The following is a 13,296-nucleotide window of genomic DNA, read 5'->3' as shown; positions in this document are numbered from 1 at the left end:
GAATTAATCTAAACTCGCTTTGTGAAACTGAAAACCCAGAGTTTTCGTTAACTCAGGGTATACTTACTCAGAGTTTGCACTAAACCGGCTTCCTGAAATAGGGCCCTGGTGTGGTGATTTCCCTTGATGCCGAGAAAGCATTTGACTGTGTCGAATGGTCTTACCTGACTTTTTACACTACACCAATTCGGTTTCAGTGGAAACTTTATAAAACTGGATTAAGTTACTTTATAACAATTCCTGCTCTGCAGTTCTCACAAACAGGTTTCGGTCCTCCAACTTCCAGATACTGAAGGGAACCAGACAAGGCTGTCCCCGCTCCCCTTTGCTCTTTGCCTTAGAGCCACTGGCAGAGGCAGTACGAGCTCAGGCAGACATACATGGTCTATCCATAGGACAAAGACAGCACAAGATACGCTGATGATGTACTTGTTGTGTTGACTCGGCTGGAATCATCAATCCCCTCTCTGGTTGAAACTATTAATAAGTTTAGTGAAATCTCAGGCTATAAAATTAATTATAAAATTAATATAAAACGATAAAATTAAGCAATGCCATTGGGCAGTCTGAAACAAAAACCGGGCCCCGTCTTCATTTCCCTTCACTTGGTCCCCACAGGACTTTACGTATCTGGGAATTAGGGTCACACCCGCCTTCGACCAGATGTATAAAAGTAACTTTACAATAGGGGGGTAAAGTCCTGGCTTGGTCGTATCGCTCTTCTGAAAATGAACATTATACCCAGGCTACTTTACCCAATACAGATGGTGCCGACCCTCTTCCCACACAAAACTATCCAAACTCTAAATGGCACAGCTCCTTTGTTTGGGCAGGGAGGAAACCTCGTCTTAAAATATCCACGTTATGTCTTCCATCCTCAAAGGAGGGCTTTGATTTCCCAGATATAAGGAAGTATCAGCTGAGCACCCATATGCGTATAGCTGCCGATTGGGTACAACAGCCTTCTCCTGTCTGGTTGGATATTGAGAGCTCTATGTCCAGCTTCCCTTTGAAAAATTTGCTTTTTGTGGGAAAACTTAAGACCTTAAGGATGTTCTGTAGCAACCTACTTACATTATCTACTGTTAGAGCTTGGCGAATGGTTCAAAAACTAGAAGGAAGGTCTCACCTAACATCTCTTTTCACTCCGTTATCCGATTATCCTCTCTTTTTGCCTGGAACCACCGACCCCGGCTTTTGGAACTGGGCTGCGAATGGTATTTCTACCTTTTCTGACTGAATGGACGGGTCTAACTTTTATGTCCTTTGACCAGCTAATCGATAAATACAATATTCATAGGACTTATTTACAAGTGAGGGACCACATCCAAAGGGCTACAACAATACTTACTAATCAAACCGTCTCTAACTGTGAAAAGCAGATATTTCAGCCAAATCTTAGAACCTCTATAAAAATTTGTTATGGCCTGTTAACAGAATTTGGGGTCATGGACACAACTTATTTGGGAAAAGGAATTACATATAGAGATTAGTGACGAGGTATGGGACGAAGTCTGGGAGAATGCTAAATCTCTGAGCGTCTGTAATAAAGTAAAGGCAATCCAAATTAAAATTTTACACAGCGCTCGCATTTCACCTTCTCAACGCCATAAATACAATTCAGACCTTTCTCCGCTGTGCCCTAAATAGGGATGGGTATCGTTTAGGTTTTATCCGATACCGGTGCCAAACCGGTACTTTTGAAACGGTGCCAGTGCTTAAACCGGTGCTTAAAGAATGGAGAACACAAAATTGGTCCAAAAACCTCTCATGTTCAGCTGTTTTTTTGTAAAAAGATAACAATGTTAGCCTTTTCTGCAGCTATAGGGGATTTATGGCATCACTCTTGGCTGGAAGCAGTGCTTAAACAATGGAAAAAACAAACTTTGTCCAAAAACCTCTCATGTTCAGCTGTTTCCCTCTTTTTCTTTGGTCATTTTAGCCTTTTTGGCCAGGGTGAAGGGAGTATCTGCCATCAAACAAGAAGACAACCGCATGTAGCTATGATGATGTTTGCTAGTTCACCTTACATGCATTAATGTAATAACGTGGTTAGCCTACTCAACGTAAATTACACGAACAACATTAAGCTACTCACGCAGAGAAGAACGGCTGCTGCCGTCATCATCCGTCATCATTTCTGCTACACTGGCAGGGCTAGGGGCCAGGACTCTCCTCTTCGTGTTTTTGGGGGATGTTGCTAACTCCGGGTCCGATAATAGGCAACCCACCCACAGTAGATGTGCTCGGTGTGAGGTCTCGCAGCAAGCTATCAAATACGGCGCATTTCTCGGCTTTTAAAAAAACGCTATGCGTCGCCAGGTGTTTCATCGGATTTGAGGTGTTACCTCCTTTGCACAGTATCACAGTATCAGCTTAAAGCACTTGTTGCTGCTGAGTTTGCATATTTTGCTGTGAAGTACAGCCAGACTTTTGACCGCTTTGCCTTGGTCATTTTTAATCTGTAGCTCTGCTCTAAAAGAACGTACGTACCTGGCCCCGCCTACTATCCTCGGAAACGTAAAATGATTGGCTAGAATCTAAAGTGTATCACAGCTCAGGAAAAAAAAGCACCGAAATAAAGCACCGAAATGTGCGCTGCTTTTCGGTCTGGTTACTACCGTTTATGTCAGAACCGGTGCCATCATGGCACCCATCCCTAGCCCTAAATGTAAAATAGAGGTGGGCAACCTCACGCACTGTCTATGGTCCTGCTGGAAAATACAACAATTTTGATTTGTCATAAAGTGTGAACTGGATAAGATCTTCACCACTGACACTGAATGCAACCCATTGTGTATGCTACTTTGAGTGGCAAACGACACAATCAGTGCGCAGAGCTGCTTTGGAAAGCAGCTCTACGCACTGTTTACATTCTGTGCAAGGAAATGTGTCCTTTTGAACTGGATCACGGATACGGCCCCATCTAAGACTCAGTGGCACCGGACGGTACTGGAATATATGTCACTAGATTTCTTAATATGCAAGTTACATAGTAGGGACAAAAAGTTTAATAAAATATGGGACCCATTTATGGCGTATGCCGGTTTGGATATTTCTGCTATTTTCTCACAGGCCCTGGTATAATGCAAGCATGTCACTGCTATTTTACATATGTGTATTGTTAATTGTATCTCATAATCAAAGTGTCTGGATTTTCCATTTATTTATTTGTATTCTTGAGCCGGGTTGTTTGTTTTATTTTGTTTTGTCTATTTTGTTTTGTCCTGTTATGTTGGTTTTGTTTTGTTTAATGATGGTGTCAGTATAAAGTTTAAAACTCAATAAATACATGGAAATGCTCTTAAATATTAACTTGCATTGCCATGCTTATCATCCAGAGTTACGGATGCTCTACAGTCCTAATATTTACTTGACAGAGGTACATGTGAGACTCTGCATTTGTACTGTACCAGAAATTCTAATCTGTTTGGCTTTAATCAGCTGATGGTTTGCTTCTTGTTCCCGCCTGGTCATCAGAAGACCTTTTAAGTTTTTATGTATCTGTTCCTGCAGGCCAGAGAATTCTCCAGTATCAGAGTGATGTCCTCCAGACAGTTGTGTTGGTGAACCCATCAGAGGAAACTGCTGTTTCAGAGGTGAGTCACATTCAGAGAGCATACAGGAAACGAGTGCGTGGCGATGATCAAAGTGTTTGGTTCCTATTTGGAAAAGTTTTTTCATTTAAGTCACACTGAGGAGTTCTGGGTCAAAGTGTTCAATGTGATCTGAACTCAGTTTGTCTTATGAAGACCGTAGCAATACCTGCTGTTCACCAGGGATCCCAGAGTTGGAGGTCCATGCCTGTCCCAGGCTTCTCTGATTAGCATCAGTACACTTTGTCAGCTGAAGGACCACAGTGTGAGTCACAGACAGTGTGTTCATGTTATCTGTCTTTGACTGCAGATAACAACTTTCATACTAGTTTTGTTTACACAGGTCGACCTCATAGCTTTAATTAGTCACTATAAACATTTAATTAGTCCTTCACGAGTAACTTGCATCTGTAGATCAATGTGGAACTACTGCCAAGTCTACATCTACAGGACTGAAACAGCTGGTCCCTCAAGCTGCCCAAGAAACTCACAGTTTTGTGTGTTTATTCTCCTTTTAATCATTTTCCTTAGGCCTCCGGAATCTCAGCTTCTCAGCTACTTATGACTAAATCGAGACTTTAAATGTGCCTAAAATGGGTCCTGTTTGTCGCAGAAATAGAAAATACTTTTTCAAACATTCTATTTTGGGTGTTAAGTGACAGGCGCTCATTTTTAAACTGCTATATTTAGATTTGTAAAAAGGAGCAGGAGTTTTTGCAGCCTGACTGACCTTTTTTTCTTAAAATCATTTTGTTAGAGCAGCTATTTTGATTGGACATATTTAGCGTTCCATTCATCACACAGAGGACAAACTGCAGCTATTTTACTCATTTCCAGCTCCATGTAGGCTACTCTGTTCTACATTTAAGCAGCTTTGTATGATGACTTGTTAGCTCCATAGACAAAAAGGAATAATATTGAATATATTTTATATCAATTATTCACAAAAAGAAAAATATCCATTTATTAAGAAAATAAAGAACATTTAATTACTTTGTAATCGTCCTGCCTGAATTGCTTAACAAACATCTGTAAAGCATTTTTCTTTCCTTTGCTTATCAGCAGCAGTTGGCCCTGGTAGTCCAGGAGCACAGCAGTCATCTGGCTATCCGTTACTTATGAAAGAAAAAGAAAACAAGGAGCCTTTTGTGCACAAGTAGATTGTGTTTCTGGTACAGGCTAGGCCGTGACACACCCTTTCAGTTCATCCTAAAGGTGCCGTTTTAGGTCCTGTCCCTTTAAGGCTAGCTTTCCTCCCCCCCCCCCCGTGTCTGATTGGCTGCTTTTCACACACAGAAAGTTGGAATTGCAGGTACATGTGGGATAAAATGATCCTATAAGTGTTTGGATGTCTCCAGCTTTGAATCAGTCCATCACATGTTTGGGCACTGAAAGATTTTTCATCATCCTTATGTGCTGCCATTTGACTATTTTGTTTGTATTTCTGGTAGATTATTGATGATATAGTATTCTAAATATATCAGTTGTTGTTACAGTCGTATTACTATCCTCTGCCTAGACTCGCTCACTGATCACCGACTCTGCTGCAAATAAGTTGCTGATCCTGAGCGGCCAGAGCTCTGAGCAAGGTGGTGACATCCAACTGCAAAGTGGAGCTTTCACCTGGCAACATTTCTCCGACATCATCTCCAACCCTGAAGTAAGCTGCACGTGCGTTCACTCTAAATACTTTGTTTCAGTGTATGCGTGTATAGATCAACGTGGAACTATAAAAATGATTTTGGGTCATGTTTCCCTCTTCCTGTGTTTGATTGAAGGTGATTGAAGTCCTGTCCAGGGCCTCTTCTGAGCAACCGTCGAAGCTTACCGTTTCCTGTCAGGGAGAAGGGGGCTGGAGCTCCCTGGGCCAAAGCCAGGAGCAGCAGTCACTCCTAAATCTTCTGGAATACCGCCTGAACCCCGAACCCCACCTCCCCAACATGGACGGAGTCACAGAGTTTACAGAGTATGTTGCAGAGACAGTGGATGTGCCATCACCCTTTGACCTTCTGGAGCCCCCAACCTCCGGTGGGTTTCTGAAGCTGTCCAAACCCTGCTGCTACATCTTCCCTGGAGGCAGGGGAGACTCTGCTCTGTTTGCTGTCAATGGATTCAACATCCTGGTGGACGGTGGGTCTGAGCGGAAGTCCTGCTTCTGGAAGCTGGTTCGGCACCTGGACAGGATCGACTCTGTCCTGCTTACCCATATTGGCGCAGATAACCTCCCTGGCATCAATGGGCTGTTCCAGCGAAAGATTGCTGAGCAGGAGGAAGAGAGGAACCAAGACTCTGGCTCCAGCAGCAGCGGTGACTGGATGAAGAACATTATTTCCCCCGAGCTCGGGATTGTGTTTTTCAATGTCCCGGAGAAGCTGCGGATGCCCGAGTCCACCCTTAAGGTAAAGCGAAGCATTGAGGAAGCATCTCTGACACTGCAGTACCTCAACAAGCTTGGCATCACACCAGAGCCTCTTCATAGGGTAGTAAGCAACACGATTGAACCTATCACACTGTTCCACAAGCTAGGTGTGGGAAAGTTAGACATGTATGTTCTAAACCCCGTAAAAGAAAGCAAAGAGATGCAGTTTCTAATGCAGAAATGGGCCGGAAACAGCAAGGCCAAGACAGGGATCATGATGCCGAACGGAAAAGAAGGAGAAATATCGGTCCCCTATTTAACGTCAGTCACAGCTCTCATCGTGTGGATTCCTCATCGTCCAACAGAAAAGATAGTCCGTGTGCTTTTCCCAGGAAATGCACCACAGAATAAAATATTTGAAGGCCTAGAGAAACTAAAGCACCTGGACTTTCTGCGATACCCAGTGGCTACCCAAAAAGACATATCATCTGGCGCACCACCTCCCATCATAAAACAGACCAAAATAAGATCAAGAACTGATAGCAAAGAGAGTCTGAAATCTTCGCCCAAACCACATTCGAAAACAACTAAGAAAGAAGCCAGTGGACCGGAGGAAGAGTCAAAGAGCGATACCGGCAAAGAAAATAAGGCTGAAAAGAAAGAAGAGAAGAAACCCAAAAGTGAAAGTCTAAAAGCCACCAAGCAACAGAAAAACAGTGAAGTAGCCCCTGGAGTTAACAAGATGGAAAAAAAGAAAATATCAAAGGAAAAAGCTGCCAAGCAAGAGAAAGCATCAAAGATGGATGAGAAAAAAGACAAAGAGAAAAAAGAAATGAAGAAAGAGAAACGCGAGGTAAAGAAAGACGAGAACATACGAAAGGAGGAGAAGAAAGAAAGCAAAGCCAAGGAGGACAAAAAGAAAGATCCAAGTAAACCTGAACTGAGAAAAATCACAAAACCAGACCTGAAACCATTAACCCCTGAGGTGAGGAAAACTTTGCACAAGGCCAAGACTCAGGCTAAACCTAAAAGGGACAAAAATAAAGCAGTGAAGGAGGAAGTGAATGAGAAAAAACCAGTTTTAAAGAATGTGCCTGAAGAGGTTGAGGCAGCAGCTCTGGCTGACAGATCCATTGTGTCCTCACCCGAAGACCTCACTGAGGACTTTGAGGCATTGAAACAAGAGGAGCTGTCCAAACACAAGACAGAACCGATCCAGAACGATGTCATGCCTGAGCTAACAGTGCACTCTGACGCTAAAGTTTCTTCCTTAGTTTTCCCTGAGGAAAAAGTCACAGCCTCAACCACTGAGACAAAGTCTGCTTTGCCCAAATCTCCAGTCAAACAGGAAGAACAGGTGATGGCGGCTACTCAAAAGAAGAACTACGGCGATGATGGTTCCAATAAAAAGTACGAAGAGGAGAAAATGGAAAAATATGATAAATACTCCATAAAGGATGATGTAAAAGATAGATCAAAGAAGAGCGAGAGCTCAGAGGAAGAGGGCGATGTAATCGAGAAAGCTGACCTTGAAGGGACAGAAGACGATGAGGTCCTGAAGTATAAAACTGAGGAGGTGAAAAAGGAAAAAGCAAAGGAGTGGGACACCAAGCCATCGCAAAAACCGTTACCAACTGCACAGGCAATAGCAGCCTCTGCCTCAGAGCAGTTCTCTTTTATCCAAGATGAAACCATACCCGGATACTCTGAGACTGAACAGACCATCTCTGATGAGGAGATCCATGAGGATACCGAGGACAGGATTCTACAGCTGCACTATGATGTGGGCTCTTATGACATCTCTGTTCCCGACGTTCCCGGCACCTTTGATTCGATGCACGGTATAAAGGAGATGAAGAGTTCCGCTATATCTGACGTTGCCGATGTCAAACCCAAAGCCTTTATGGGAGGTCCCGAACCTGAGCTTGCACCTTACCCCACCATCATTGCTGCTCCTCTTGCTGAAGAGGAGCACATCTCCTCAGCCACATCCATCACAGAATATGACAAACTGTCATCCTTTGCCACATCTGTAGCTGAAGACCAGTCCGTTGCCTCCGTGACAGCGCCCCAGACCGAGGAGGCTGGGCGGAACTCTCTCCTGCTGGATACCATCAACAGCATCCCCTCACGTGCAGAGGCTGCCCAAGGGAAGGACTATCTCCACTCAGCAGGAACCATCTCACCCACCTCCTCTCTAGAGGATGACAAGTGTTTTAAGTCTCCTTCCTCTGATGAGTATCAGCCCCACATCCCTGAGATCGAGGGTGAAGTGAATGTCCCATCAGTCCAGGATGAAGAAGATGATGACGAGGATGAGGATGAGGACCAGACCCCAAACGTTGACATCCCTCTGGGTAAACTTCAAGAGGGCTACGAACATGCAGCCTCCATGATGCTCCAGGAGAAGGAGAAATCGCCCTCGTCCACTTTTTCTCCTCCTCCCTTCTCCACTACACAGTACTCACCCTCACAGTCTGTCAAAGAAAACCTCTTCATTGCAGAGGGATTTAAGACTGGTGTTGAAATAAAGTCTGTATCACCCCCTCCTTCATCATTCTCCCCAGGGCTAGAGTCCCACTCCAGGCAGGAGAGTGAGGAAAGATGCCTAAGTCCGGACGATAGCACCATGAAACTTGCATCACCCACACAGTCTGTGCCTACCAGCAGCGGCTACTCTCCAACGGAGGAGAAGCCCTTTAGGACAGAAGACAGAGACGAGGCAGTGACCAGCACGAAAGCTGACATCCAGAAAACAGAGAAATCAGTCACCATCTCAGACAATACCTCCTTCATTGGTGTGTCAGGTGACAAGACCATGTTTGAAGCATCTGAAGAATCTGAGGAGGAGGAGGATGACGATTATTATGCCAAAAAGGATCTACAGCCTACCGTCAAGGCAAAGCTTATGGAGGCCAAAGAGGGTTGCTTCTTGGATGATGACTTTAGTTTTGATGCAAAATCTGCAGGAACTCAAAAGGAAGTTGTGAGCTCAGGCAAAACAAATGTGGCCTTTGCCACAGAGGAGAAACCCAAACCTCACGTGACGTATTCGAACAAAGATGAAAAAGATGACGACTTTCCAGTTAGGGTAGGGTCTCAGCCTGTTTTGAGTGATCGCGCCGAAGCTGACATTACAAAAGACAGCGCAGAAAAAGCAGATATCACTATTAAAGAGCCTGAAAAAAGTGTTCAGTTCAACCTGTACGAGTTTCCCGAGAAGGAGGGTAAAGTAAAGGCCTCATATGTAAGACAGGACACTCCCTATGTGCACGGAAAAACGTTCTCTTATAGTGACATTTACGACAGCAAGACAAGCTCAATTGACTCTGACTCATTTCGTCAGGAGTCCTTAGAGGTCCTTAAGGTGGAGAAAGACGTAGCAAAGGACAGCGCAGATCTGCTAAAACATGAGCCTCCCTTCACAGTCAGGGATAAGATGTCAGAAAACGAGGGATTTGCTGTTTCTTATGGAAAGGAGTCCTTATCGTGGCTAGACTCCAAGAGCACTCCAGCTACAGCTCAATTCGAAAAAGAGGTGAAAGAAAAGGAGTCATCTAAACACAGTGAAAGTAGTCGATTCCCTTCAATGGCTGACAGACCTGAGGCATGGACCACTTCTTTGTCATCAGAAAAGGACGTCAGAGTCCCGACTGACAGCACAGAGGCCTCAGCGTCGGGTGTAGACAAGCTAGCTGCCTCGGCCTACAACGAGAAAGGTGCGTGCTTGGAGATTGATATGCGAAAGCTAACGGCGAGAGACGAGGAGGACTATGATGATGATATTGTTGATGACGACGAAGAAGTGGAAGATGACGAAGAGGAGGAGGAAGAGGATGAAGGTGCTGTTGATTCTGATATTGAGAAAGGTGCCAAAGAGAAATCTGAAAAGGAAGTGAAAAGTCCGGTCAGTGAAACGCTTGGCCAAGACAAGCCTGAGTTCATGGTTTCCATGGCTGGATATGGTAACAGCGGTCAGGGGAAGCCGGTTATTACAGGAAGCAGTTCGAGCTCCCTCACAACTGTCGAAGATAAAACCAAGGCCGACTCGTCATCGCTAACCGGAAAACCACTGGATTTAGGGGCTGCAGGTTTCTCTAGCTACTCATCAGGATTTGAATACAGCAGCGGAAGTGACGAGAAGGAGACGTTTGTGCCCAGTCAAAGCTCAGACAAAGCAAGAGAGAACTTCACCTTGAAATCAACAGACGGCAACTATTACCAGAACGACAGAGCTGATTCTGATTTTGAGAAACAAAAGACACCAGATCTTCTGAGTAAGAGATCATTGGACACAAGCTTCCAGTACACCACAACCACCGCTGCCCCTGGGTTCTCCTCCTCTTCGGCCTACAGCTACTCCTCCTCCACCTCGGGGTCTCTGTCCACCAGCCGTCAGTTCGGAGAGGAGCTGGAGACACCTGCCTCAGCCGAGCCTCTCTTTGAGTACTCCTCCTTCAAAGATGAACACTCGCCCGTTACGGATTCTCCATTCTCCAGCTCCGCTGTCGCAAAAGATGACTATTTAGAAGTGACTGAGAAACAAATTACGGCTACGAGCGCAGCTGAGACTACCTCCGGTTTGGCCCGCTTCTCACCTCTCAGTCCTTTTGAAGAGGTTAAATCATTCCCCACCCTCTCGTCCAGTACCTTTACTGATGACAAGAAGGAGCACATGACTTCATTAGGTGGACTAACAGATAAAGTCTCTCAACCTGAGTGTTTTTCTAAGCCTGAGTGGTCTGAAGGGTCCCAGCTGGACACAGCTGTTGGATTTGGGGCCACACTAGCGTCACCATTCTCTCAACTTTCAGAGTTCTCCAAGGACAAGGAGGCAGCTAGTGCTGCTCTGTTTGGCGTCACGTCCTCGCCTCGGCCAGACATAGAAGGCAAACATTACTTTGAGGAGACCGAAAGCAGCGAAGAAGAGGACGAGGAAGCGTATATGCGTGAGATGACTCTGAGGTCTCCTTCTAGTGGCCTGGCTAGTAGCCTTTTATTTTCTGACAAGCCTGTTGCTCCACCCATTGCTGAAAAGCCAGGAGATGCGCTTCCAGATGTTCTTGGCTCCTACACTCCCTCAACGCTTCAGACCAGCAAGCCTGACACAGTGAACGGGCCCACGGAGGTCAGCACGAGTTCCATGCTCCCACCTGCAGCAGCAGTAACTGGTGCAGCTTTAGGCTCAGCCAAGCTGGTGTCACACGAGGGAGCAGCAGGTTATGTAAGGAGCTCCTATGAGTGGGAAATGCCAAAATCCCAGATGGGAATGGTGCCAGGAGACTCTCCCCCTCATTACCGTCACGATGATGAGTTTGAAGAAGAGTGCGAAATGGAGCCAGAGCATCCTGCCCGCCCGCTCTCACTCTCCTCAACTGATCAGCCGTTCCGTTCACCGTTCTACGGGGAGGAGTGCAGCCGGGGAGGGCAGGATGACGAGGACGACGATGACGACAGCGATCGGGATGCACCCATAGGAGCTACCTCCTCCTATACGAGCCGCTCCTCTCCCGGATATTCGTCTTCTGAGTACAGGCAACGCAAAGAAGACCTCTCACCTTCCTTCATCAACCCTTGCATGCGGCAACTCTCCAGTGACGAGGACGATGAGGAGCAAGGCCGCAGAAGTGATCAGTCGCAGGAGGGTGACGAGCACGACCTCTCAGTCAAGAGAAGGGCTCACAAACACGCCCATCAACACCAATCCCACAGCAGGGACAGCAGTTCTCTGCACCAAACTGGTGGGATGTCAGCAGGATTAGGCTTGGCCACGGAGGACACTCCACCCACCTCGGTCAGCGAGTCTCTGGCCTCCCAGTCAGATTCGGATGCACCCCCGGGCAGTGAAGAATACCCTTCAGCTACTGTTGAAGGCAACATGGACTCAGATGAGGATGCTGACTACATGCCAGTTGATAAAGCTGCCCTAGGAGGAGGCAGCCACCACTTTAACTCCAGGAAGAGCCACGATCCTTCTCCTGCTCCCCTCATGGATCCTTCCCCACACCCCCCACGGCCAGACGTTTGCATGGTAGATCCCGACTCTTTAGACAACGGCTCCCTGAAGAAAGAGCCAAAAACTAAGAGCTTAAAGAAGACTGCAGGCAAAACCAAATCAGGATCACCAGCTAGGCGCAAGCGGTCTCCTATGCCTGTCAAACAGACGCAGTCTCCTCGTAGTGCTTCGCTGAAAAAGAAGGAGGCCGACAAGAGTTCACGGATGTCTCGTCTTTCAGATGGACAGGGCTCCAAAGATGACGACCTGTCCAGGTCAAGCTACAACCCTGGCAAAGGGCTGACTAATGGTGTCAAAAGCAGTTCAGGTGAGCAAATGTCATTGAAAACATAACATCCTAACTCTTTACACAACACAAAAGGGAACAATGGTTTGGCCTTCTTTACCCACACAGGTTCTCAGAAGTCAGGCTCTGTGGCTGCTCCCGGCCAACCCATTTATGTGGATCTGACTTACATTCCCAACCACTGCAGTGCCAAGAATGTGGACCAAGAGTTTTTCAAACGCATTCGTTCTGCATACTATGTGGTGAGTGGCAACGATGCAGCGAGCGGCGAACCGAGCCGAGGAGTCCTTGATGCACTGTTGGACGGCAAAGCTCAGTGGGGATCAAACCTACAGGTATTATTTACGTGTGTTTTAACCCATCGATTTAAGTCATCACTGATGACCCTAACCCTGACTCTAACCTAGGGTTAGTTTTTAATACATTGTTCTCTATCAAGTTCTGGCAATTAGGGAACAAAGAATATAATCTTTCTAATTGACACACAGAAGAAACTATTCTTTTTTTCCTGACCTCCACATGTAGAGCTAGGTTAAGGTTAATACTGGGGTTATCGACTTGATAAAAAAATACAAACACAATAATTTTCACTTTTAAATCTCAAAGGTTTGTGGTGGCATTTATTGACCACCTCAATCTCTTACTCGACCTACGTACTGAGGTGTGCAGCTGGTGATGCTTTTGTTTTCCACTAAGCCCAAATTTCCTTAAGTTGGACATCAGCCAGTGTTCTTTTGTGCCAGAAACCTGTTTGATGTCTACAGACATTTAACAATCTCTGATTGCTGTCAGAGCCAAAGAGGTGACAACAACAATCTACGCTAGGCCGAAAACTAGATAGCCAGCATATTCTCCGTGATCCTGCTGTTCAGCGGTTGCATTCACTTCCTGTCGGGTAACATAACAGACATCAGAGTCATTTACCTCTTTGTCCTTCCAAACCAAAACGCTCAACTCTGGTGGCTTTGGCCATGTTTTATATGCGGTCTGTTAGGACAGCTGAATCAGAATCAGAATCAGAATACTTTATTAATCCCTG

The 13,296-nt window shown here is 45.8% G+C and overlaps 1 protein-coding gene across 2 annotated transcripts in view; it reads left to right on the top strand.

Annotated features, from left to right (window-relative positions):
- The window catches only part of map1aa (microtubule-associated protein 1Aa), a 61,166-nt gene that overhangs the window by 37,674 nt on the left and 10,196 nt on the right, over positions 1 to 13,296 (top strand). For both annotated transcript variants that reach the window (XM_005746672.1, XM_005746673.2), the window contains 4 exons: positions 3,517 to 3,599; positions 5,116 to 5,256; positions 5,375 to 12,278; positions 12,366 to 12,592. In XM_005746672.1, coding sequence (XP_005746729.1) covers positions 3,517 to 3,599; positions 5,116 to 5,256; positions 5,375 to 12,278; positions 12,366 to 12,592 — 7,355 coding nt within the window. The remainder of the gene's footprint in view (positions 1 to 3,516; positions 3,600 to 5,115; positions 5,257 to 5,374; positions 12,279 to 12,365; positions 12,593 to 13,296) is intronic.

This window comes from Pundamilia nyererei, unplaced genomic scaffold (genome assembly GCF_000239375.1).
Source record: "Pundamilia nyererei isolate P.nyererei 1_Seehausen unplaced genomic scaffold, PunNye1.0 scaffold00181, whole genome shotgun sequence".
In the NCBI taxonomy this organism is placed as follows: domain Eukaryota; kingdom Metazoa; phylum Chordata; class Actinopteri; order Cichliformes; family Cichlidae; genus Pundamilia; species Pundamilia nyererei.
Note: the sequence above shows the minus strand (reverse complement) of the source record. Positions and strands in the feature narration are given on the sequence as shown.